At 37.5% G+C, this 26,248-nt stretch overlaps 1 protein-coding gene across 1 annotated transcript in view; it reads right to left on the reverse strand.

Annotated features, from left to right (window-relative positions):
• Positions 1-207: 207 nt before the first annotated feature.
• Positions 208-26,248, reverse strand: part of Adgrg7 (adhesion G protein-coupled receptor G7) — a 51,692-nt gene continuing 25,651 nt past the window's right edge. Inside the window, exons 9-16 of the mRNA XM_021634086.2 lie at positions 21,538-21,698; positions 20,929-21,084; positions 17,617-17,729; positions 12,126-12,469; positions 11,360-11,456; positions 8,394-8,549; positions 5,887-6,043; positions 208-578 (exon numbers count right to left, since the gene is read on the reverse strand). Of these exons, the coding sequence (XP_021489761.1) occupies positions 345-578; positions 5,887-6,043; positions 8,394-8,549; positions 11,360-11,456; positions 12,126-12,469; positions 17,617-17,729; positions 20,929-21,084; positions 21,538-21,698 (1,418 nt within the window). The 3' untranslated portion in view covers positions 208-344. The remainder of the gene's footprint in view (positions 579-5,886; positions 6,044-8,393; positions 8,550-11,359; positions 11,457-12,125; positions 12,470-17,616; positions 17,730-20,928; positions 21,085-21,537; positions 21,699-26,248) is intronic.

Below are 26,248 nucleotides of genomic sequence, written 5' to 3' on the forward strand. Positions count from 1 at the left end.
AGTATAATGCAAAGAACTCCCTGTACTTATCAGGAGTCATTTTGTTTTAGAAGGTAATTTTTTTCTCATTGGAAAAGAATTTGTTGTAAGTTCTATGTGACTGTCAAAAGTGTGTCATGCAGACTTAATGACATAAAAATAGTTTGAATGCTGTGTGTGATAGCCTTGTGAAAACTACACAAAGCACCAAATACATTATCCCTGTGATAAAAAAAAATAGCAAGTTTTAATGTATCCTTTAAGAGTAGTAGAGAATAACAGAAGCGGATGCAGCTCAGGAGTTGTGTAGAATAGACCATCACAGGTAACAGTCTTGTTAGGCACATGACTTTGTTTGGTCACTTTCAAGAGACTGATGTTTCCTCAGTCATTACAGATGGCTCCAGTAGCCTAAATCGTTCATGTAGGGATGGAATGGACCTAAGCATGTTGTACATCCTTATACGCAGTCTCAGCGGTGACACTGACGGCACGGGTTTCGCTCTGTCAAAGGATGATGACAGTGACTTCAATACTTTGGAAGCTTCACTCTGGAATACTTTTGTTCGAACAGTGTAGAGAATGAATATTTGCAATCCCTAAAAATAGAATTAAAGTGTAATATTAGGCAACATTACAGTACAGAAGGAAAAGATTTCATCTGACCCTCCAGTGGTGAGGTGGCATAGCTGATGCACAGCAGGAGTTTGCCGCTGCTGCGCATGTGCAACGCTTTGTCACGCACACAGTGCTGCACATAATTCAGAGCCAGCAGACCAGACTTCATGCCCTGGCTTGCTGTTACTGCTGTGCAACCTCGCTCTTTCCGCTCTTGTTATTCTACTCCCTTTAAACAATAATTTTGAATGCATTTTAGACTATTTGAAGTTACAAAATACTATAAATAGCATCTTTGGAATTTTTAAAAATTTATCTTATAAACAAGGTGGAAGGGTATTCTGGGAGCAGGAGGGATACCCATTTCTTTTTCTAGTTCCAACATTCTGTGATTCCATTTCCTGGAGACCTAGTAATGTAGCTAGAATTTTGTAGACTTGATAATTTCTTAACAATGCAAATTTAGAACTCTGCTAATCATTGCTTTTCTGTGCTTTGCATATGGATAATGAGACGTTCATAAAAAAATTTAAGCTACCCTGGGTAGTATTTTCTACATGTTCTTAAACTGACATTTACCAAAGACCTATTGGGTTCATACCCTTCTCGTTGACTCATCAATCATTTGATCCTTTCAATTTAATTCTTACATCAACACCAATTTATGAATATGGAAACTGAAACTCAGATGATTTACAATTTGCTCAAGATTACCCATCTGCTATCAGTAGAGCTTGGAGCTGAGTTACCACATTTTGGGCTTTAATCTTTCTTTCTTATCCAATATATGATGTTGCCTCTTACTAGTGACTATAACAGAAATGCACCACCCATTATATTCTAGTCTCTAAGAAGCCTTCCTTAACTCTTCATTTAAATTATCTATGAAAACAAACTATTAAATACTATTTGTAGCCTGGCTAATAATATTGTATCGATGCGATTCCTTGACATTTGACAATGTGTTATATTATAGAAGACATTGTCACTGGTGAACACTGGTCAAAGAATATATGAAAACTGTATTGTTTTTCCTAGGTTTGATTGTGCATTGTGGTTATAGAAGATGTTATTTTTGGACTAGAAAGATGGCTAAGTGGTTAACAACATTCACTTTCCAGGGGACCTGGGTTTCATTTCTAATACCCACATCATTGCTCACAACCATCTATAACTCTAGTTTTAGGGGATTCAACACCCTCTTCTGGCCTTCATGGACACCAGGCATGCACTTGCTGAACACATGTGTAGGCAAAACACTTATAAGATAAATTTTTAAAAATTCCAAAGATGCTATTTATAGTATTTTGTAACTTCAAATAGTCTAAAATGCATTCAAAATTATTGTTTAAAGGGAGTAGAATAACAATGAGGTAAGTTAATTTTGCTTTATCTCGGACTTTTTTCTGTAGCATGGGATTTTAGTAACTGTAGAGTTCCAGTGATAAAAAGAGATCATCATAATTAGATGTCAAACACATTTGCAGTTCATGTGCTGCATCTAAATACAAATGATCAGCGAGGAAGTTCTTCAGTTTTGCTTTTTCACAATTTGCAAGGGGTTACTAAAAAAAAAAAAAATACTATGAGCTATTAATTAAGACAAAAAAGTCAAAGCAATAGGGCAATCCAGTAAGATACCTTGAAAACTTTTAAAATGGAGAGTTATGTGTAATACAATTTAGTTAACACAAATATCGAATAGAATTTAAGTAATTAATATTTTTAGGAGAAAATATTGTGGACACTATCAACATTTTTAATTAATTTATTTTTTTATAAATTACAGTTTATTCACTTTGTATCCCTGCTGTAGCCCACTCCCTCAGCCCCTCCTAATCCAACCCTCCCTCCCTCATCTCCTCCCATGCCCCTCCCCAAGTCCACTGATAGGGGGGGTCCTCCTCCCCTTCCCTCTGACCATAGCCTATCAGGTCTCATCAGGACTGGCTGCATTGTCTTCCTCTGTGGCCTGGTATGGCTGCTGCTCCCCTAACAGGGGAAGGTGATCAAAGAGCCATCCACTGAGTTCATGTCAACAATATTTAATAGTAAATTTTAAATTGTACCAATAAAGTTAGGAGGCAATAAACAATTGCACAATGTTAGTAGTATTCTTTCTCTCGGGCTATGACTCATCAGTAACTGTTTGCCTAACAAGTGAGAGGCCTTGGGTCAGATTCGCAACTTTGAAAAAAAAAATGTGTTCTCACACGGATTACTTTTAAAGGAGGCAGGGATCAACAATAGTGTTTTACTATGGAAACTGCAAGTTGAATCTCATAGTAGTCATTAATAAACAAGGATTATAATTAATAGAGTTTAAAAATATAATAAAAGCATTCAAAATAATTACAGAAAATTACATGTACAAGGTGATATTATGTGACATGATATATAAAAGTGAGGAGATGTTGGTAGATGCATGTGACAAAATATTACAGAATAAGAGGAAATATATATGTGATAAAACCTTAAAAAGAGACAGTCTTAGTTTTAGTCCAAGTTAATTGTTCGCTGAGCCAGTCCTTGTTAGGAATATGACAAAATGTAGATTTGTTCCACCCTACTGTACTATTTATAATGTGAAAGAAATAATCAAATTTACTACAAAGAAAACAATAAAACATGACCCATTCTAAGGAAAGGCAGCAGTGAGTAGAAAGTGGCTGAAACGTTAGATTTAACAGAATATCTTTGGAGATGCTGTAATGTACTTTAGACTGTTGCACAAATGCACTTATAATGAGGAAAGAGTTAGGAAATATCAACAGAATATAAAAAAATAAACTAGGTAAAAGTTCTTAAATTGAGTAAGTATAGCACCTGAAACAAAGGGAACTATACAAACTTAAAAACAGAATAGAGACAGCAACAGAAAAATGGTTAATTTTGAAAATAAGTACCTAAAGTCTTCTAGTGTAATGACTAGCAAGAAGAATGAAGAAAACAAACAGCTCTGTGTGATCTGTGGAGCAGTATCACATCACCTAACATCAAGGCAACTGGAGTCTCAGAAGGTAGAGATAGGAGCAGAGCAGGAAAAAATAATAGTGAAAAGCATAAAAGATTCTAACAGTTCAGCCCCACCCCCCACCCCCAGTATATGCAAAGAAAGTAACAGTTGTGTATGCCACAGTTGAATTACTGAATGTTAAAGCCAGGAAAAAAGCCTGATGCAAGCAGAGAAAAATAGCAAATTTGTGTGCAGCAGAACAGTATGAGTGGCTGAGGACGTCTCATTAGGAAATGTACAGTGTGTGGAGTCACTTCTCTAAAATGCTAAAATGTTTTACTTAAAAAAGTCTCAGGCAACCCTGAGTTCCACATCCAATGAAAAAAATCCTTTAAAAATGAGAACAAAATTATTTATTTATTTATTTAAAGGAAAATACTTGCTGACCAAATCATCAATTACAAGAAACAGTGGGGGATGACTTTAGGCTGAAGGGAAATGACACTATATGACATTTAGGTCTTCAGAAAAAAAAAAAATAATAAAGGGCCGTGGAAATGGTTGACACATGGCTAAATAAAATGTTTTTTCCTCAAAATTCCTTAAAACATATATGTCTATTTAAGGAAAATAGTAATAAAGTTGCTTTGTGAGGTTTGTTGTGTATGTGCATGTAAAACGAGAAGATGGCAGCATAAGGGACGAGGGTATAGGAAGCAGACTTCTATTGTTATGAGGTCTTAGATTTTATGGGTGTTGTAAAATACTAATTTTAAGTTCCTTATGAAAGTTATGAATGCATACTACATTCATGAACTAATCCCAATGCAAAATGGTATTGATTATTGGAATGTAAATTAACATGGATTCATAATGATAATAAATGTATTGTACTCAAAAGTGGGGAGGAAAAGGGCATCAGGGAATAACAATGAATGACCACGGAAGACAAATCATAAAATTACAACCTACATCAATGAGTACATTAGATCCAAATGAGCTATACCCGCTGATACAGTGATAGAGACTGTCACAATAGACAAAAAGGTGAGGCCTGTGTATTTGATGGCTACATCTTATAGACTTTAAAGGTACAGAGGTTCATAGTAAATGCATACACATGCATACACATTCATGCATGCAGACAGACGTGATCATACAGCAAGACTAGGTAATACATAAGGTATACCTTATAACAAAAGGCACTATCAGAAATAAAAAGACATCTTAATGTAAGTAATGAAAGGGCTAATTCATCTAGAAAATATAATAATCATAAATACATATATATATAATGAGAATGAATGTTTTGTCTTCATTCAAAATACACGAAGCCAAAACTGACAAAATGGAAAACAAGGGAACAAACAGACTCAGTCCTTAATGGAAATTTTTAGCACTTTTCACTAGGCAGTTGAAAGAGCCAGAAGAAAATACTCGTAAGGACAGAAAATCCCCAATTGAGCTAGTAATCTTTAACTTGAATGGTATTTTAAAACTTCACACCTAGCAACTACAGAATAAATGAATCCCCCATAAGGTAAATACTTTTCTTCTGACCCCATGAGATATCTCAGAGGGTAAGATGCCTGCCACCAGGTTCGAAGATCTAAGCTCTGTCCCCAAGACCCACATGGTGGAAGGAGAGAACCGACTTTCATAAATTATCCTCCAACCTCTGACATATATCACATGGCATACATTCCACTATGCTACTAATAATAGATGTAATTAAAATTTCAGAGACGATAACTTAGCTGGACCTAAATCCAAACTTAACACATTTTTATGAGACCTGATAGGCTACGGTCAGATGGAAGGGGAGGAGGACCTCCCCTATCAGTGGGCTGGGGGAGGGGCATGGGAGGAAGAGTGAGGTTAGGAGGGGACGAGGGAGGGGGCTACAGCTACAACTACAGCTGGGATACAAAGTGAATAAATTGTAATAAATAAAAACTAAAAAAAAAAAATTGAAAGACAAATTCAGCAAACTCACAGAGTTCCAACTTCAAGGAATAATGACAATTGCCCATTCCAAGCAAAGAAAATTCATTGCATGGGTGAAAGGAAAGGAAGGGTCCTACCTGGTGAAGTATCTTTTACTCAGAGGAGGAAGAATTATGTGCCAAACCTATGGAGATCTTTCTGTGTGACCTCCAAGCCAGAAAAGAACACAGAAAGCTTTCCTTCTTCTCATGGAGTCTATTAAAATATCGCCTACAGGTAACTAAACAGTGGTCTCCAGAGGGTTTTACAGGAAGGAAACATTGGTCCAGGGTGATACTATCTACTTTGTCACGTGTTCTGTTTCTTTCAGACCACCTGTACCATACCTGAGTGGTGTTGAAAAGACAGAATATGTAGCTGAAAACAATCCTGATGTCGTCATTATTAATCAGCATAGCATATGCTAAAATCCAAGTAACTCCAAAAACAACGGCAATAGATAATGTGCTAAGAATCTTCTTTAGGGATGAAACCTTTCTTGTGCTACATGAGAGAAAATAAGAAGGAAAATAGGGCTTATTAGGCTTTTGCTTAGGAAAGTCATCACTGCCCGTATTTAGCATGTTCAGCTGCCCATATACTTTGCTAACTTAAAGTTGTGCCATACCTAATGATCCTCTGATGAAAATGTGATTTCACTGTTTTTAAATATCCTAATACTTACTGCAAAGCTCATGCAAATCATTCCTTTAATACTACACAGGAAATGTCATGAGGAGTGATTTTTTTTTTAGAATGGGATATTGAGTATTACTAAAGTATCAGCTAGTGAAGAATTCCATTTTGTAGGGCAGTTGGGATACCTGGGTACTTCTTGTGTCTTGGGGTGATATGAAAATAAGATTACTTACAAGTAGACTGATCCTCTCTCTTATGGAAGTCTGTATCCCCCACCCCCAGAAAATGGTCTTGACTATGTGACTTCCAATTTCGAGGAGAGCAAGCCAGAGACTGGAAAGCAATTGATCTTGGAATTTGCCTTTTCTTACTGCTCTTGAGAATCTTGATAGTGTTAGTGACTGAGTGAGGCAGGCCTCTTCAGGACCAGACCCCCATGTTAGCAAAAATACCCTTCATGGAGAGGAGGACCTCCCCTAGCAGTGAACTAGGGGAGGGGCATAGGAGGAGAAGAGGGAGGAGGTTGGGATTGGGAGGAGATGAGGGAGGGGAACACAGCCAGGACATAAACTGAATAAATTGTAATAAATGCTAATAAAAAGTACCCTTCATTTTCAGCAAAAACTTTGTAGTACAAAATGAATATGTTCAGAGGTATTACTGTCCATCATTTGAATCTTTTACATGTGTGCTCTGAGACATTGAGCTAACTATACCCAAAGGATGTGTCTACTATCTTTTCAAATATGGGCCTACTTATGAATTGACACATTCCCAATGTAAATATATGAATACCCACCCCTGAATAAATAAATGAAACCACGTTTCATTCTTTCAGGAAAATTGGGACTTATTTTCTTGCTTTCTTTCTGGTCATACTTTTCTCCCTCTACTTTATATCTTAATCATGCTTATTTTTCACTCTGCACTCACCAAAATGTAAACTCATTGTGTTAGTTTACAACCGTAATATATTAAGAAGTCTGAGCTGAAGTAAGTCTAAGTTCTTAAGTTTTGAAGTGACTCAATTTGTATGTAGAGAATTAGCTGAAAAAATTATGGATCCTTTTCATTGTTATCAGGCCAATTACAAACCATGGGCTGTCAGCCGTTCAAAATTGAGAAACACAAATTTGTTTGGTGTCTTTGACCCAAAATTATGATTTGTAAATGGGAAATATATTCCAATATAGAATCAGGCTAAGAACCCATCACCAAAGTCTTTCCCCCTGCCAATATTACTAAACCGTACATTGTTTTACTGCCTAAAAAGAATGGTGTTTTCCCCAATATAGCCTTTAAGTTAGCGCAAGTAACCATGTATGAAATGTGATACTTTGATTTGTAAAGCACATATTTGAGACTATATTTTCCTCAAAGACAATGGTTTTCACTTGTCTAACCTCACTAAGCAGATCCCCTCATGGACTGAGTGTGAGTGTACAGATGTCCTTATGGGGAGGACACATAGAATGGCAGAGCTTGCAGAATTCAGCCTGAACTCCTAACCTCATCTCTACTTCGTTCTGTCCAATTCATGCTATGAACTCAGGGTAGGAGGTTGCAGCATGTCTGTGTTCAGGGGTTTCTGATCTTTATCAGACTTGTAGCCCTTGTTGGATAGTAGAGATAACAATAAGAACACCTACAGGTGTCAGAAGAGTTATGGTCAGGAGACACACAGTTGGGTGGGACCTGGTAAGCCAGGGAATGTGGTCACAGTGCCACTAAAGGTTCCATGTTTTACAAGAGTGAATCCATTTGTAAGTGAAATCTCCAAATTTTATATACTTGCAAAGAATTTTGAAAGGTTTGAGGCTACTGTGTGATTCAAATACTACAGATAATAATTTGAAGACGTGGATGCCAGCACCCATACTTCTTCAAGTATCCAAATTTTTTGTTTCCTGAATTTGGTGGATTTTTAAAGAGAAAATACTTTTTTTTTTTTTTGAAACTGTAGAGTTCGGTGTTTGCTTGGGCCAATGTGACACAGAAGTATGTTGTATAATGCCGTGTACTATATTGGACTACCGAGGTTAGAAGAGAAGAAGAAATCCAGGCTTTCAGACAGTCCATTGGGAAATCTCTCCTGTATACCACATGCCCGTGCCTTGTGCAGATGTTGAAAACTTCTGCAGGTGTTGGGGTGTACTGAGGTGCTGGGTTGCATAAGCACTTGTCTCTGCTGGCAGCATCCCACTAAGAGTCTCACCTTGTCAGGTTCTGGTTGCTCTTCCACAGCACTTTGACTGTGATTACGACAAATATAGCAATATTGATGAGGAGGATAATGGTGACAGGGATGATGAACGACCACAAAAATGGACTTTTTATAAAATTACTGCTCTTTGGAATGGCTAGCCAGCAGCTGTGGAGGAAAACAAATTATTTCAGCAGATCGAGAAAAGAACAAATACCAATTCCTTTTCCTATTAACATTATTGTCATTCGTGCAACTGAAGTCCTTGCTAATAATATCCCTTAGCATCTTATACATCTGAAGTCACTTTTAATAATTCAGCTCATCAGAAAAGTTGGTCCTGCCATAATTTCCTAGGAGTCATTGTGGGCCAGTAGAAGGGAAATATGCTGTTGAGTCAGATACACCTGAACTACTTATTCGTATTGTTGTTTTCCTTGTGGGGAGAAGAAACTCAGGACTTGGAGCATGCTAAGTAATCGTTCCATTACTGAGTTATGCCCCCTTGTGAACTGAGGGAGAAATGTTCCCCAGAGGCTCATGCATCGATCACTTGGTTTCCAGGTGGTGGCTGCTACACTAACTCCAGAAAGTCTATATAGCATAAACATGTGTTATGCCAGCATAAAATTATGCAAACAGATGAGAATACACGTTTCCTACAGAAATCAGCTTCCTGGAAGTCCCTAGCAAAGAACCCTAACATGGCCATCTAAGCCAAAAGACATATTTTAACTCCCATGCTTATTTGGTTACAAGACTGGAATTGATGAGCTCCTTTTTTGCTGTTTCTCTATGATTCTTAAAACAGTACAATTAACTATTCAAGGAAACATTTCTAATAGATCACTAAAAGCTTTAGCAAATAAGAGTAGAAGGAAAATAAAATTTTAGGAGAGGTAATAAATCAGATTCAGCATCAGGAATTGCTTGTAGAAAAACCAAACATTGTAGGTAGTAAAAGGACAAGAGTTTTAGGGCTTTCTAAAGAAAATGTTTAATCAGGATCTGTTAGGATAAATGCTCTGGATATTCCCACTTCAGTAAAGCTACTACAAAACCATTACCTAACACAGGTATTTATGATGAGGCAGAAAGAAGATAAGCAAACATAGGAGGTCAAAAAGTTTTGTATTATACTATAAGTTTTACGGACAGGCTAGTTCAAGCATCTTATCTAAGGAAAGATTGTAATTCTTTAGCCTAGTTCAGAAGATTATTAACAACCCCTAATTAACTAACAATAAACTACATAAACAGACCACAAGTTTAACAAGCCCCTGGCCCTCTACTCGCTAAATTGGCAAACAAATCACTAGTTCTGTTTGCTCTGCTTAAGAGGCTGTTAGGCCAAGATTTTTGTAGACACTGCTTCTACCAGGTTACTCTTTCAGTTAAAATATAAACGTTGTAAATGTTCCGGAGGATATGTCAACTTTAAGGTGCTTCTTTGTAAGATTACTATAAAAGTGTTGGCTTGACTTCAGTAAAACGCAACCCTTCCCCTATCAGAGAGTATGATACAGCCTCTCTGAAGACAGGAGAGAACTGGGGTGGTGCATTAAAATGCAAGGTGGTCCACCTTGCACTTGATCCTTAACTAAGCTCACATAGAGAAAACAACAGGTCAGAGAACTGGGTCAGGGTCTTCAGGTCAGAACAATAGAACTGGGGTCAGTGAAGTAGAAGAGTGAGACATCAAGGAGGTCCTAGTGGAAGGATAGCTCAGGGAAAACACAATAACCCCTCCTCTTTCTCAACAGATGAAGAAACGTGACCTTTGATGAGTGGGTGGATGGCAGAACTTGGTAGGATGATCTCGATGATCATGTTACACATCCCGTCCTCTCCTCCCACCTGGAAGCATTGGTGGCCTGGTGCTGTCCTCAGTGCCTAACACTGTGCTTCAGAAAAGGCCAATAAATTATTGATAACTCGGGGTGACTAAACTTAGGCAAACTGGTTTCTCTCTCATAAAAGCTCTATCTGTGCCTGGGCTAGAAATTAATAGAAAGATCAACGGCAAGAAAGTAATGATGGGATGAAAATAAATTTACCTCTCCCTGGAGATATTTACATCTCCTATTTTTAATTGTGAGATTTAAGTTTTAAAACTCAAAATGATATTGAAACCTGATGAGACAAAAAGTCTATGAAGTGAACTCCAGCCAGGCTGTCAGCCCTCCCTCACAAAATCAGGTGAGTCCCTTGACAGCATAGTTTTTTTTCTGAGAGGTTTGAGTACCATTATGACAGTATGATTTTCAGGTGAGTTGGCTTAATTCTTAAACTGGAATTTGGAGAAAAGAATGGCAGTGTGATACAAGAGAAGGAAAGAAAAACTACAGGGCAGCTGCTGTCTGGTGGGAGAAATACAAAGCATGGAGCTTTCAGCTCAGCTCAGTTCACCGTTCTTCTCCCTGCATAAAAACCAAACACTATACAGTCAGGTACTTCTAATACAGACAGTTAATTATTCATGCTGCTGACCAAGCAAGAATTTGTGGTACATGATCCATTACCATGAAATAGTTATTAAAAATGTGTTTAACATGATGAGCATCTGAGTGAGAAATGCAGAGTGCTTAGTGAGTTATTAAATGTTTTCAACATTGCTTGACACCCCTACATGGCAAGCCCTGAGCAAAATCACAATACCTGCTATCCACACTCTAGATGAAAGAACCAAGACACAGGGTTACTAAGGACCATAAATATTATGCTGCATTTTTTTTACTAACTAAAAGAATGTAATTTTAATATGATAAATTTCAGATTTATTTGAACAAATATGGGATACTTCATTTTAGGAAATTTGTGTCATTGTATCTAAAATATAATGTATTTCTGAGATTTTTTTTAAAATACCCATTGCAAAATATGACATTAATAAAATGAAAGTTGGAGATATTTGGAGCCAATATAAATGAATACATATACTTTTATGTCAAAGAAGTTTAAAGGGACAAAAAACTTACATTTCCTCTTGCCGATAGTCTAACTCCCAGTATGACTTGTTCCCACTCTGGGCATAAATAATCCCTATTGTTACACCCACTACTATCGCTGGAACTCCTAAGTGATAAAGAGAGGCAAGGAGTTAATTCTTGATCCAAGGTGAAAATTAATATAAAGACTTCTAGTAAATTATACATCTGATGTATTCTTTTTTCTTTTGTACAATATCCTGACCCATGAGAGAAATAGATTAAGAGTAGACAGAATTATTTTCTGTTCTCTTTCTTTTTAGTATTGTCTCTAAATACCGATCCTGTCTGACTTCTCATTCCTTTGTTATCTCCGCTAACAAACAGTTATCTCCAAATGTCTGAATTCCTCTTTTACTTGAACAATTTAAATTTGAGTAGCCCTGAGACAATCCTTTCCTTTGTCTTTGCCAGAATACATTATAACTTTCAAGAATTTTTTCTTAACAGGTCACTCTGATTACTTTATAGAAACATTTCTATAAAGTAGCTAGGAAATTAACTGCATATGTTCTAAATCCAGCAGACACTAATAAAGGGCTGTTTTAAGCATTGACCTTTTTAATTTAGCTTATGTCCAGTGCAGCTGTGTTGATTCCTCACTGGAGAATACACTACTAGACATAAACAGGTTTATGATTACTCTGTTTTCTTTTCCCCTACCCCAAATTAGTAGCCCTCCAAAGGGTATTTGTTTACATTGAACACAATTGCAACAAAGTGAAATTTCTAAATAAGTGTTGCTGTGAACCCTTACCCCATCCAACTAATGAGATGACAACAATGAAATGTGGAGGAAGAGGCTTCATGGTTCTAATCAGGAGGAAGTAGAGCTGTGTAGCACTGAGTCCATTCCAGGCGAATGTCACCAGCAGAAAATAGTGGAGTAGGGCAGCAATGACTGTGCATGAGGGATTCGGGGTGTCAATGGTGTCTCTTACAGGTATCTTGTTATCAGCGGGGTTACTGTTGATGTTACTATCACTTTCCTTTAAGTTCTTATTGGAGTTTTCAATTCCAAACACAAAGAGGAGGTTAAAAATCAACATCGATGTACACAAACTGACCAACACCCAGGTTACTGAGGTTTTTCTGACTTTCCTAAAGATAAAAAAATTAAAAGTAAGTATGAAGAACCAAGTGAAAGCAAAGCAACTGCAACAATGACAACGACAACAACAACAGAATATCCTTAGGGCTGAACAGATGGCTTATTGCTGGGACTCAGGTTCAGGTCCCAGCATTCACATGGTGTTTCACGTTCCAGGGGAATCAGACACCTTATTCTGCCTCTGTGGGCACTGCATGCATGTGGTGCACTTGTGTACATGCAGGCAAAATATTCATACATACCAAATAAACAAACCTAAATGATCCCCAGAGGAACTATGAGGAAACGAATGAATGTAATTGTTCAATGTAAATCCAGTTCACGGCACAGTGGGTCTGCTGATAACTCTTTCTCTCATTTACATCAGAGAAGAAAGTTCTGCTTAATTTCTACGAGGCAGTGAATTTAGCAAAGAGACTGAGGCACCAGTGCGTTCTAATTAAGAAGAATTGATAGCTATTCTCTGAAGCCAGTGCCCAGGGATACCTAATCCCTATTATCTATTGCCTATATACTCCCTCCCCAGGTCTGTCCTTGCTTTAACTAACAGAACATCAACAGAAAGCTGGTAGCCAAGATAACATCCATTGGGTATAATAATGCTTGAGACCCCCAAACTTTCATGACTCTTAACATGTTCTGCTAAAGAAACCACACAAAAATATTCTGGGTCTATGGACATAAAGAAAGATCCAGGTGTTCTGATCTCTCTCGTCCTTGGATTTTTACACTAACAGAATGCAGCTCATTTGTTACAACGAGATTTTCTTGATCATTCAAGCTTTTTACACCTTTTGAGATGTTTAATAATAAAAAACTCAAAATGTCTTCAAAGAAATTGTGTATAAGAGTATCATGAGGGGCTGGTGTGACGGCTCAGTGGGTACAGACTCTTCCATAAAGCTGCATAACCTGTCTTGTCCACATGGCAGAAGGGAACATGACTCCCACATGCTGTTCTCTGACCTCCACATATATGCGGTGGTTCCTTCCCAAAAATACATTTTGAAAATGTGATAAAAAGGAGCTGGAGTGATGTCCATCAACGGTGGAATGGGTACAGAAATTGTGGTATTTTTATACAATGGAATACTACTCAGCAATCAAAAAGGAGGAAATCATGAAATTTGCAGGCAAATGGTGGGATCTAGAAAAGATCATTCTGAGTGAAATATCCCAGAAGGAGAAAGACAAACATGGGATATACTCACTTATATAGACCTATAAGATATGATAAACATAATGAAATCTATACACCTAAAAAAGATAATCAATTGAGCGGACATGGGGTAAGATGATCAATCCTTGTTTAGAAAGACAGATGGGATGTGCATTGAATGTATGACAGGAGTCTACTGAGCGCATCTGAAAGACTCTAACTAGCAGTGTGTTCAAAGCAAAGACTCATGACCAAACCTTTGGCAGAGTACAGGGAATCATAAGAAAGAAGGGGAGTTAGTCTGATGGGGAAAGGATAGGAGCTCAACAAGGACCAAATATATCTGGGCACAGGGTCTTTTCTGAGACTGACATTCAACCAAGGACCATGTATGAATATAACCTAGAACCTCCGCTCAGATGTAGCCTGTGGTAGCTCAGTAACCAATTGGTTTCCCAAAGTGAGGGGAACAGGGACTATTTCTAACAGGAACTCAATGACTGGCTCTTTGGCCTCCCAACCCCCGAAGGGAGGAGCAGTCCTGTTAGGCCACAGAGGAGGGCTTTGCAGCCAGTCCTGAAGATACCTGATAAAACAGGATCAGATGAATGGGGAGGAGGTCCCCCCTATCAGTGGACTTGGAAAGGGGCACGGTGGAGATGAGGGAGGGAGGGAGGGACTGGGAGGGAATGAGGGATCGGGACATGGCTGGGATACAGAGTTAATAAAATGTAACTGATAAAAAAAAAATAAAAAATAAAAAAATAAAAGAAAAAAAATAAAAGAAATATTTCTTAAAAAAAAAAAAGGAGCTGGAGTAACATGATCAATCCTCACTTAGAAAGACAAATGGGAGGTGCATTGGACATAGGAGAAAACAAGTAACAGGACAGGAGCCTACTGCAGAGGGCCCCTGAAAGACGCTACCTAGCAGCGTATAAAAGCAGATACTAAGACTCATAACCAAACCTTCGGCAGAGTGCAGAAAATCATATGAAAGAAGGGGGAATTAGTATGAGGTGGAAAGGATAAGAGCTCCATAAGGACCAAATATATCTGGGCACAGGGGTCTTTTTTGAGACTGACACTCCACCAAGGACCATGTATGGATATAACCTAGAACCTCTGCTTGGATGTAGCCCGTGGTAGCTCAGTAACCAATTGGTTTCCTATAGTAAGGGGAACAGGGACTATTTCTGACAGGAACTCAATGGCTGGCTCTTTGACCTCCCCATCCCTCAAGGGAAGAGCAGTCCTACTAGGCCACAGAGGAGGACTTTACAGCCAGTCCTGAAGATACCTGATAAAACAGGGTCAGACGAAAGGGGAGGAGGTTCTCCCCAATCAGTGGACTTGGAAAGGGGCAGGGAGGAGATAAGGGAGGGAGGGAGGATTTGGGAGGGAATGAGGGAGGGGGACACAGCTGGGATACAGAGTTAATAAAATGTAACTAAAATTAAAAAAATAAAAATAAATAAAAGTTACTTTTTAAAAAAAGTAACAGTAGTTATGACTGCTGTCTAACTTTGAACATAAATTATGACCTACATGGAAAACAAATTTTGAAGTAGCCTAACCCTTTTTTATAGCAACATATTCTGTGTGTTATGATTTTATGCTGATTTATCCAAGAATAAAGAAAAATATTTCAAGATTTAAAAATATCAACAAAATGTTTGTATTATTTTGTTAGATTATATATTCTCGTGAATTTTAGTGGCCTATATGATTGCCAAATTGGGGTAGAAAATTTATTAACAAAAGAAAAATATCTAAAAACAAATGGACAGGATAAGACATTAGGTGAAAAAGTTTAGTTACAATAACTACAAATCATCCATATTGAACTGAGTAAGTATTGGTACAACTATAGTGTTAAAAGGAATTTGCAAATGAGGGATAAATAGGAAAAACATTTATTTTTTCTGACAAGCTAGTAATTACATATACTTTTACTCCAATACCCTTGTCACAATCAGTAACTATATATTTCACTTTGCACATATTTGTATAATGGCTTGTTTACTCCTTGATAATGTAAATTCTTGTTTTGCTTATAGTTTACTATTTAGCTTCTGGCATGGTGCTTGGCAATAGTAAGCAGTCAGTCAGAAATATCAGTGAATCAATAAAAAGAGATTTAGTGTGAAAGGTGAAGGAAAAAGAAATTCAACTCTGGAAAACTTACAAGTTTAGGGATGGAGCAGAGAAACTGAAAGATGAGCCCAGTCATTGTTGTGCTCAAAATGAGAAAGTGCTTGAAGTTCAAAGGAAACATGGCAAATTGGCATAAGGAGCTCACTGTGACTTTTATTAATGCATAGGCAAGAAAGAAGGAAACATAAATGAGTAGAAAATCATCAATGCAGTCATGTTCTGATAAGGATACCTTTGGATAAGGATACCTAAGGATCTTTGGATCAGTCTGTGAGAGACCGTTGAAAAGCAGAAGGTTATCATATACTCTCAGATTCAGTGTATGAATTACCTCTTATTTACACATGAGAAAATGAACTGTCATAATATAGAAATATCATAGTTACCTGTTTAAATAGCACTGAAGCTTACAACCATGTACAGAAGGACTCTTACCATGTTCTTATGGTGTCACAATGAGGAAGAGTCAATGACTATAGTTTCTTTAAAAATCTGTAACCTGAATCTAACCATGAGGAAAATGCAAAACAAATCCTTAATTGAAGAGCAGTTATCAAAACAGCTGGCCTGGATGTTAGTGTTATAAATGACCAAAACAAACAAAAAAGAGAACGGGATTATTATAGACTAAAGGTGGCTAAAGTGTCATCATAGTACTTGAATTTAGACAAAAATATACCCAGCTGTAATAGTCACTGAGTGAGCTGAGATATTTGCTTATAGATGGCATAATTTCTCAGATTAAACTTCGAGAGTGGAGATAATGATACAATGCTGTATAAGACAACATAGAATGTTGTTCTCTGAAGACACACAATTGAAAAATTTAAAGGTCACAGTTCTGTGTACAGCTTACCTTCAAAATTTGGGGTAAAAAGCAAAAATAAACATAAAATATTAAGAATAGGCATATGCAGATGGGCCTTACAAGGAATTCAGTATCCTATTTCTGCTTTGCTATAGATTTTATTTGTTAAGTAAAACAACATGGAAATTATAAATAACAATATCTTTACAACTAAAATCTTAGTTTCACACATCTAAGATGTAATTGGGAAGGAATTTATCAGGGATAAATGGTTCTGGAGGAAGGATGAATTCACTTTGATATGACTTGAGTGAGAGAGGATTAGCACATTTGCTACATCAGTTATTGCATAATTACAGTTTTAAGTGGGCCAAGTATAGGGCTTGGCTGTGGGGAGGCAGGGGCAAAAGACAAACCAAACCGTGCTGACAAGGAAGCCAGAGGATGCCCTTGTCTTCTTAAACTGTCCTGTGCAGGTTGTAACAGCAACAATAAACCCCCACAAAGGATACAAAATTAGATCTTCAGTGGAAAAGTAGGGTGAAAGAAATATAGGTTCTTATTTAAATTTTAAAGTAAGATTTTTTTTTCCTTAAAGACAAGTATGCTATAAAATCCAGTAACTTCAAATGTTTCACCATTTGGAAATTTTACATATTTGAAAAATTATTTTCAAAACTTTGTTGTTCATCATTGTTTCCTTCTTTTGCAATTCAGATTGTCAGACATGTTCTATTCCACTAAAGAGTCACAGGACCTATGAGCAATGGGTTCATATTCATTTTGCTGTCAGAGCCTTTGTCTTATTTGTAACTGTGTATTTACTCGTGGCTATATCTCAGCCTCTCTGGGAAAGCACCCCCTGTAAACTGAGTATGTTCAATGAGTTTCCTTCTAGCTTACAGTATATTTTGGTAAGATTATGTAGTTTAGAGAAACTAAACTCTGACATGAACACACCCAGTAAATCGGAATCAGCAGTTTTTCTATGAGAATCATCTTTCCCCTCTTACCTTGTGACAATCTGGAATATGATTGTTAGAGCCAGACCAGCAATGGACAGGGCACAGCCAATGTTGGACAATACGTCTAGAGATTTGGGATACCGATAATCCTTTTTGAAAGTCTGAAAAAATAATTTGACATAGATTTTTAAATAAGCTGGCCCAAGCATTTAAAAAATATGAATGTAAGTCAGTGTCGTAAAATTACATTGGTTAAAATAACCAGCTGGATGGCAAATAGGCTTTCTTCTTTATAAAGTCATATATATGTGTTCCACACACACATATAATTTAATTACATGTATGTGTCTGGTTAAATTTATGCCGCATGTTTGTGGAGACCAGAAGGGGTTGTCAGATCCCTTGGAATTGGAGTTACAGGAAATTGTAAGCCATTGACATAGGTGCTAGAAACTAAATTTAGAAATGTTCTAACTGGGCATGGTGGCACACACCTGTAATCCCAACTCTCAGAGAGGCAGAGACAGGCAGATCTCTGTGCATTGAGGCCAACCTGGTCTGCAAAACAAGTCTAAGACAGTCAAGGCTACACAGAGAAACCATGTCTCAAAAAACCAAAAACCAAACCGAAACAACAACAACAAAAAAAAAAAAAAAAAAAAAAGAAAAGAAAAGAAAAAAGTAGTGTTCTTATCTGCTGAGTCATTTCTCCAGCTATCACTTTGATACATTCTTTGATATGCTCTTAAGTGAGGTAAAGTAATAAGAGCTTCCATGATGTAGAGACTTTATAGCGATTAATCCAATTCAGTTAGAATATATATAAATCCATACAGAAGGGCAGTTCAGCCAGTGTCTAAGAAAAAAGGCTTGTTTATGTTAGACCTGAGTCATCTACTGCTGCTATTGATTCCATCACTTCATGTGTGGCTGAACACACCTGTGGTAATTTACTTAAAATAATGTTCAGGCACGTCTTCAACATGTTCATATAATTCTGTCAATTCTTTAATAGGTTTATTTTTGTGTAATATATTGACATCTATCCTGATCGGTTCCTAAAAATGCACATAAAAGTGTATGCTAGGCAACCAGCAAGATAGCTAGCTCAGCAGGCACGTGAGATTGCCCTCAAACCTGAGGACTTCCATGTGACGCCTAGACTCACGTGGTAGAGAAGAGAACCAACCCCTACAAGTTGTTCTCTGGTCTCCCCAAGTAAGCCCAGGCGCATGCATGTGTGCATACTCACACACACATACACACACCATATAAATCTATGTTTAAAAGTATATTTTGTGTAATTATGCGCTCATTGAAATCAGAATATAAATATACATACATGCTCCTACACTCATTTTATTACATGCCTTTTCTATTTCAGATAGAATTCTAGTTATGAGGTAAACTCTTATTTCTTATATGATTGGTATGTATTATTTTTATAGAAAAGATGTGAAAATGATAACATGATTTAAAGGAAAAGTGTCGTGGCAGTGTGTGTATAGTCGTTTCCCGTCAGTGCACAAAGAATCACAGACATATGGATCATCAGGTCTTAGATATTAGCTCTTCACTCAGGGTCTACTTGGCCTAGTTAGCAATGCTAACTATTCACGTCACAGACTTAAGAGCTCAAAAATCTTTACAGCTGTAGTTAGGCAAATATTGGTGAGAGGTAGGGGAATCCTTGGAAACAGAAGGAATATGACTGTCACAAAGCATTCTGAATCATTTAATGTGTAGGGTAAACTAATCTTTACATAGCTAATAGTATGACTTGATGTCAAAGAAGGAAAGTTCCATTGCTAATGTCATCTGATGGGGAATCTATTCTCAATGTAAATTATAAAAGAAGTAATAAAAGTCGATTAAAATAAGAGCAGTTTTACAACTAAAATGAAAGAGACATATTTATCTCAAAAATGTCCAAAAAGAAAGTTCTATTTTTTTGATCGCCTACACTGTGTCAGTGTATTCTGGGGATCTCCATCCTAAACACAGCTACATGTCAGCTATTGCAGGATGAAAACACTGTTTTCCTTCCAGGGATTCATGAATGAAGAGCCGTTTAGTAGCTTCTCCTGTTACTATTCCATTGTAACGTCCTACACATGTCCGCATTCCACCACATATCCAAGCCAACACCTCGCTTTATAAGAATAGTTTCCGGAGAGAGCAGGCAGAGAAGACCTTCTGAGAACGGCCAGCCCAACAATGCTCAGAGGTGCAAATGTCAGATCGTCTCTTGCCCCCGTACAGGGAAGCTTGGTGTTTAATGGGCTTAAGGAAGGGAGGGTGGACCTCTAGGGGAAAATGTGAAGAATTTAAGAGCTATTTCTTTTCCACTTATCTGCAAGAACAGAAACTTGGACAGCTGCAATGGAAACATTTTTTTCCAGAAATTCAAGCAGACTACATATGGCCAGGTATTGAAGAGCTTAAGATAGCCTGAATATAACTCCATTTTGAAATAAAGATCTTGACTGGGAACTGAATTCAGGTACCAGGAAATATCACAGAATGTACACCTGGCAGAAAACAAAGTTAACTCTCCTAGCAACAGCCTCTAGGAAATATAACAAAATAAATGCTTCACAGAAAATAGAGACAAACTCCCTGGCAATAATCAATGGGAATCGGTTGAGAATCGGGTGGGAAAATTCTCCCCAATGTTTCAGATATGGTTTAGAAAAAAGCCATTGTGATTATATGCCTTAGCCATTGTGATTATGTGCCTCAGAAAAGGTCACCCCGCCCTGCTAAACTTCACCCAATTCTGTAACGCCAAGGCTTGTGCCCCCCTGCTTGCTGCAATGGAAACCCCCAGTTCACAGACTTTCCCTTTAAAAATCCTGTTCACTCAGAGCTCCGGGTCCCACTTCTCTACTGCTACGCCAGTGAGACTTGGGTCCTGAGTTTGATCGCTCTTGTAATAAAGCTCTCTTGCAATTGCATCGAGTCGTCTCCTGATGGTCTCTGAGGGTCCCGTGAACCTGGCATAACAGTATGCACTAAAGTCTTCATTCCACAAGGACCTCAGTCTTCCACAGTTTATCCAATGCAATGTGCCAGCTTCTCCTTCACACATATGCATCCTTTCCATGCCTAAAAGCACAGTGCTAAACGAAATTTGTCTATTTCTATCCTAAGACCACATCATAAACAACAACAACAAACCCTCTGTTACCTTCTTTCTAGTGTGTTCCTTTTCAGACCTATCACTTCATTTCCTGTGCTTCCCATTTTCTCTGAACTTATAATCTATATAAATTACAACTCAAAGTTATCCTTTGTGGATCCTGGACCTGCATATAGAGAAAGCCTTGTCTGGAAAGAGATTGTTTTGTATGTCCTTACCATCAGTACAGCAAAATTGGTCGTGTGGTTGCAGCGGCAACCGAGGAAGCCTTCAATGCTCACATCTTTTTGGCAGCCATGTGTGTCCCAGTCCTTTGTTAAAAAATTCCAGTATACACAGGCATAGGAGTAAAGCTGTAATTCTCTTTTGTCGTACTGTGAATTGATGACAGATTTAATGCTTAATTGGATTAAAAAATTTAATAGTATAAGATAGTCCCAAGAGAAATATTAAGAGAAAAATATTAAGCATTAATAGTTTTCTTATAGTTTTGTGGAAGAAGAAGGGCATAAAATGTCAGGTATGACAGCATACATCTAGAATCCCAGTACTTGTGAAGCTGAGGCAGGATGACTGCTCCAAATTCATGGCCAGCTAGAGATATATACTGAATTTGTCTCAAGAGAAAAATAATCAGTCAACTAAAGAAAGTATGTAAGGGTATAAATCAAATTAATTTTCTATTTAGGTAGTTTGTGAGAAAATTAGATAAGGCAGATTTAATTACGTCAAAAGACTTTTCAAAGAGAGTTCTTTTATCAAAATCATCTCCAGTTTTGTAATTAAGAGGAGCCAGAATTTTTATTTACATTCATGGGAAAACTCACCGTGGGATTAAATACCATTTGCACAGACACATCCGGGACTTGGCCACTTGCCTTTATTTTGCCTGAGATAATTTTTTGACTAAAATCTGATGTAGCGGTAAAAGTTTTTGATTGAAAAAGTTTGTGGTTTTGATACACTACAAAGCCACATGCATCTTTATCTGTGGAGTAAAAGACATTAAAATCAATAGCTATACCCTGAGTTGAGCAAAGAAAAGCTTCATGTCATTGTGGAACTGCAAGGGTGCTTCAAACTTGAGTAAGGTGCAGTAAAGATTCCATCTGAATATCTTACCCCATGTCCAAGAGGCAGGGATGCTTCAGAGTTGAAGAGAAGTGTCAACAAACAGGCTTGTAGAATTTCCCTCTTCTATTTATTCCATTGTTCTGTTAGATCATATTCCCTGTCTAATCACATTTATACATTGCTTGTCTATGCCTCAGTTATTCCTTTGCAATGAAATCTCCATGAAAAGCCCAAAGGATGGATGGAGTTCAGAAAGCTTTGGAAGAGCAGAGAGTATGGAGGTTCCTGAGCGTGCTGTGCTCCCCGAGAGGGCTTAAAAACTGTATCCCTTCACTGTGCTAACTTTCAAATGTATCCTTTGTAATATCCCTTACAAGAAGCCAGTAGATGTATCTGCCTGAGTTAACGTGAATTGCAAAAGCAAATTAAGCCCAAGAAGATGATTTTGGAAACTTTAGTTTATGATTTTGGTCAATCGTAAGTAAAGATAAAACTCTCTGTGGCTTTGTAATCGCGCGTGCGCGCGCATGTGTATGTGTGTGTGTGTGTGTGTGTGTGTGTGTGTGTGTGTGTGTGCGCGCGCGCGCGTGTGTGTGCGTGTGTGTGTGAAAATCTTAGCAGATCAATCTATGATGTAAACCTATGGTAGGCATAATTAACAAATGTTACCCCTTGTTGGCTTGTTGCTAACTTTCCTCCCATAGATTCTTCCTGGGGGTCACTTTTCTGATCTCCCATGGACATGACAAATTTCTGCCTATCTGTCTCACTTATAAACATGTTGCTTTTCATGCAATGAGAATCTATGAGTAGGTACAGCTCATGGTGCTTTCTCCTTCAGTACAACACCGAGCAAGAAATAGCAAAGGGTTACTTGTCTGTGCCTAGGGAAGCTTCCATGAGGGCTGCCTGCCATTTGTGACAGCAGGAGAGATCCCCTCAGCTACAAGGCAACCCATCTGAAGCAAGCTTGGAGGGCAGTCTTGGCACAGGCACTCTGCACCATCTCTGCTCTGCTCTGCCAATCATCAGTCATCTTGGGCTGCAGGGCTATTGTGAAATATTTCCTTTGGACATCAGAGAATGGAGTCAGCTGTTCATTAAAGGCCCTGGAAGGTTACAACCATGAAAGTTTTACCTGTCTGGACATGGGCCCAACAGAACTAATTGAGGAATACTTCTTAACCCTTTGCATAGCTACAAGCCACATACAACATAGTAGAAGAAATAAGTGTATACCTTTTGGCGTGTGGTGTATGTGAGTGTGTGTGGCATAGCCACACGTCTGTGAGTGTGCACACCCGTGCATGATGCTGAGGCCAGAAAAGGACACCAGATGCCCTGCTCTATCACTTTCTATATTGTTTTCTTGAGACATGGTCTCCCACTGGACCTGGAAATAGTCTAGTGGCCAACAAGTCCCAGAATTCCTCTTGTCCCCTCATCAACTAGGGCTACAGTTACAGGCACAGGCATCCGTACCTGGTGTTCCACGTGGATACTGGGAGACCCAAACTGAGGTCCTCATGCGCACATAGAAAATGCTCATATCCACTGAGCCATAGCCCCAGCTCCTAAATGTGCATTTTAACAAAGAATCACATATGCTGCACTCTCTTTCACAAGTGACAGGTCAAAAGTGGTGGCCATGAGACATGCCTATTCCTTCATGTGACCTGAGGAGGCAGTCAAGGGTCTGATGGTGTCTTGGTCACTACTTTGTTAGTTATTCTGCTCTAGTCTCTGCCTGAGAGGAAATGTACGGCTTTCATAGCAAACTTCCCTCACCAAATTTTTCCCTTCTAGATGCTGTATAGCCTAATTAATCCCTTTTTTATTTTATTTAGTAGGAAATAAGCCATTATAATCTACCCAAACAAGTTTATATTTATGATTTCTAGAAGTAAAATAAAAAATTTCCAATCTTTAATATTTACATTAGTATCTTCTAGGCAAAAGACAGATGTGGGGAAGAGAATCAGTTTTTTCAGATCTGAGCTCCCTGATACATTATCCTGTCACAAGTAGTCAGCCCTAAACAGATCTACATACAAGCGATACTAAATGTACTTTGTAGTGTGCGTGTGTACATATTGTTCACACACACACACACACACACACACACACACATATGAAGTCAAAATTTTGAAAGGAAGTGGGAGGGGACACAGGAGGAGTGAAAGTCTCAAAATATTTTCTAATGTCAAGAAAAAGGCAAAAGCAAGATACGGATGTTAAGTCAGCACTTTGGATTTCTATTTTAGTTTTTAAATAAAAGAATGGCATGATTGGGAGAAACCTAAATACCATACAAGCACGTAGATTCTCTTCTTAAAATTAGAGTTCTTGCTCACTCCTCCCCTCAGTCCTATAGTATTTTGAGCACCTATTACAAAATTGTAAGTTTTACAAATACTCAGATTTACTGGAACAGTTTATTTGCATGGTGTGTATTTCCAATATCCACAGTTTTAGCTATTCCTTTTCCATGCCTCTTCCTTCTCCCTTTATCAGCTTTATTAGACACTTGTCTGTTTCATTTTCTTTCATGGAATCCCATTTTCCATTTTGTTGATGAAGCATAGCATTTTTTAATTTATAATTTTATTCCCTTATTTCTTTATACTTATTAATTCTAACTTCCAACTTTTTCTTTGATGAATACTTGGACCTCTTTTCCTAATTTGTTTCATTTTCTAATAAATTTACTGAACAGCACACACTTTTTAAAAATGCGTTGATCTATACCCTTTATATTTTAACACGTGGTATTCTTATTGCTATTAATTTTCCATTTATTTGTAATTCATATCCTTAATTTTTTCTCTAATAATTATATTTTAAATTTTCTAATTTGCCAAAGCGTTTGCTGTTCTTTTATTGTATGTGAATAATTTTGTTGCATTGAGGTCAGGAACTGTCTTATTTACTTTTTATTTTAAAAATACAAAATCATTTCCTTTTTAATGAATTTTTTGAGAATTTCATACAATGTATTTTCATTATATACACCTCCTCTCTCAACTCTTCCCAGATCCAGTCTAATTTTCTGACCTGCCCAACTTGTGTCCTCAGCTGCTTTATAAATCCACCAAGTCCAATTTGTGCTGCCCATACACTCTTGGGGGTGTGGACATCCACTGGAGAGTGGTCCAGGTACCAGAGACCACACACCCTTAAAGAAAACAGACTCTCTCACTTCTATCAGCTCTCAATTTTGTAAGCTGATGATAGTCAGTTTTCTAATAACTTCACAAACATTTTAGAAGAATTTTCAATATATACTTTTTATCTACAAATAAAATTATAACAGGCATAGAAATATATACTGAAGTCAAACTTACTATTTTTATCAACTCTATCTTCAATTTCTAGGATAACTGCAAAAAAATTTCTCCTGGCTATTGTTAGTCAGTTCTCCTTGTTATTTTTGCTTTTACATTTTACTCTCTTTTTTAAGAGAACAAAGAATTGAAATATATTTGGGAGACTGGTGTTTTTTATTACTGTGAATATATGTTTAGGGTTATTGAAGTGGTTGGGGAAAGGTTGATTGAAGGCTACAAAACTTTCGCTAGGCAGGGCAAAGATGTTTAAGAGAGCCCTCTTCCAAATGGTGACTATGGTTAGTAGTTATGTTCTTGAAACAGGCTAACACAGCGGGAATTGAGTGTTTTTTTTTTCCTCACGAAAGGTAATTCTGTGAGGTAATGCAAATGTTGATTACTCAGAAAAGTTGCTCTGCAGTATATTTGTGTTTCAAAACATATATATATATGCTGAATATAGATATACCCTTATCTGTAATTTAAAAAACTACATTCCCTCTCAATTTAACATAGACCTATCTCTTAATAATGCTTTAGACCATTTAAAAATAATGCTTATTTATGTATAAGTAAGAAAATAAAAACAAAACAGATCCCCATCTTTCATCAAGCACAACATACATTCTAGATATTCTAGATATACTGAAACCTAAATACGAAAACAAACACTGATTAAGAGAAAACAAAGAGCCATGTGGCAATCTTAGTATAGAAACAGATTTAAGAAAGTCACCAAAGAGTGTGAGGATGTAGCTCATGCCAGAGTGCTTGCTTACTGTGTACAAGGCTCTGGATTCAACATCCAGTTCTCCAAAGAAACAAAGGAACGATTAGAGAGCAAACACAGGCAAATTAGATGCACTGACACGTCATAAGCACAGAGTTTGGTGTGGCTTGAGCCACAAAACTTTAATTAACAGATACCATCAGAGTAAAAACAAGATATTCTCAACTTATGTAAAGAGAAAGCAGAATTCAGAATGCCTCTGCCCAGCTTGCTTTGCATTTGTGCTACTTCTGTGTTTCTTTGGCTGGATGATTAGACATTTTTTTTCCTAAATCTAAATTCATAAAAATCTTTTCTTATCAATAAGAATAAAGCAAACTAATACTTGAATCAGTAAGTAACAGACTA

Source organism: Meriones unguiculatus, chromosome 17 (genome assembly GCF_030254825.1).
Source record: "Meriones unguiculatus strain TT.TT164.6M chromosome 17, Bangor_MerUng_6.1, whole genome shotgun sequence".
Classification (NCBI taxonomy): Eukaryota; Metazoa; Chordata; class Mammalia; order Rodentia; family Muridae; genus Meriones; species Meriones unguiculatus.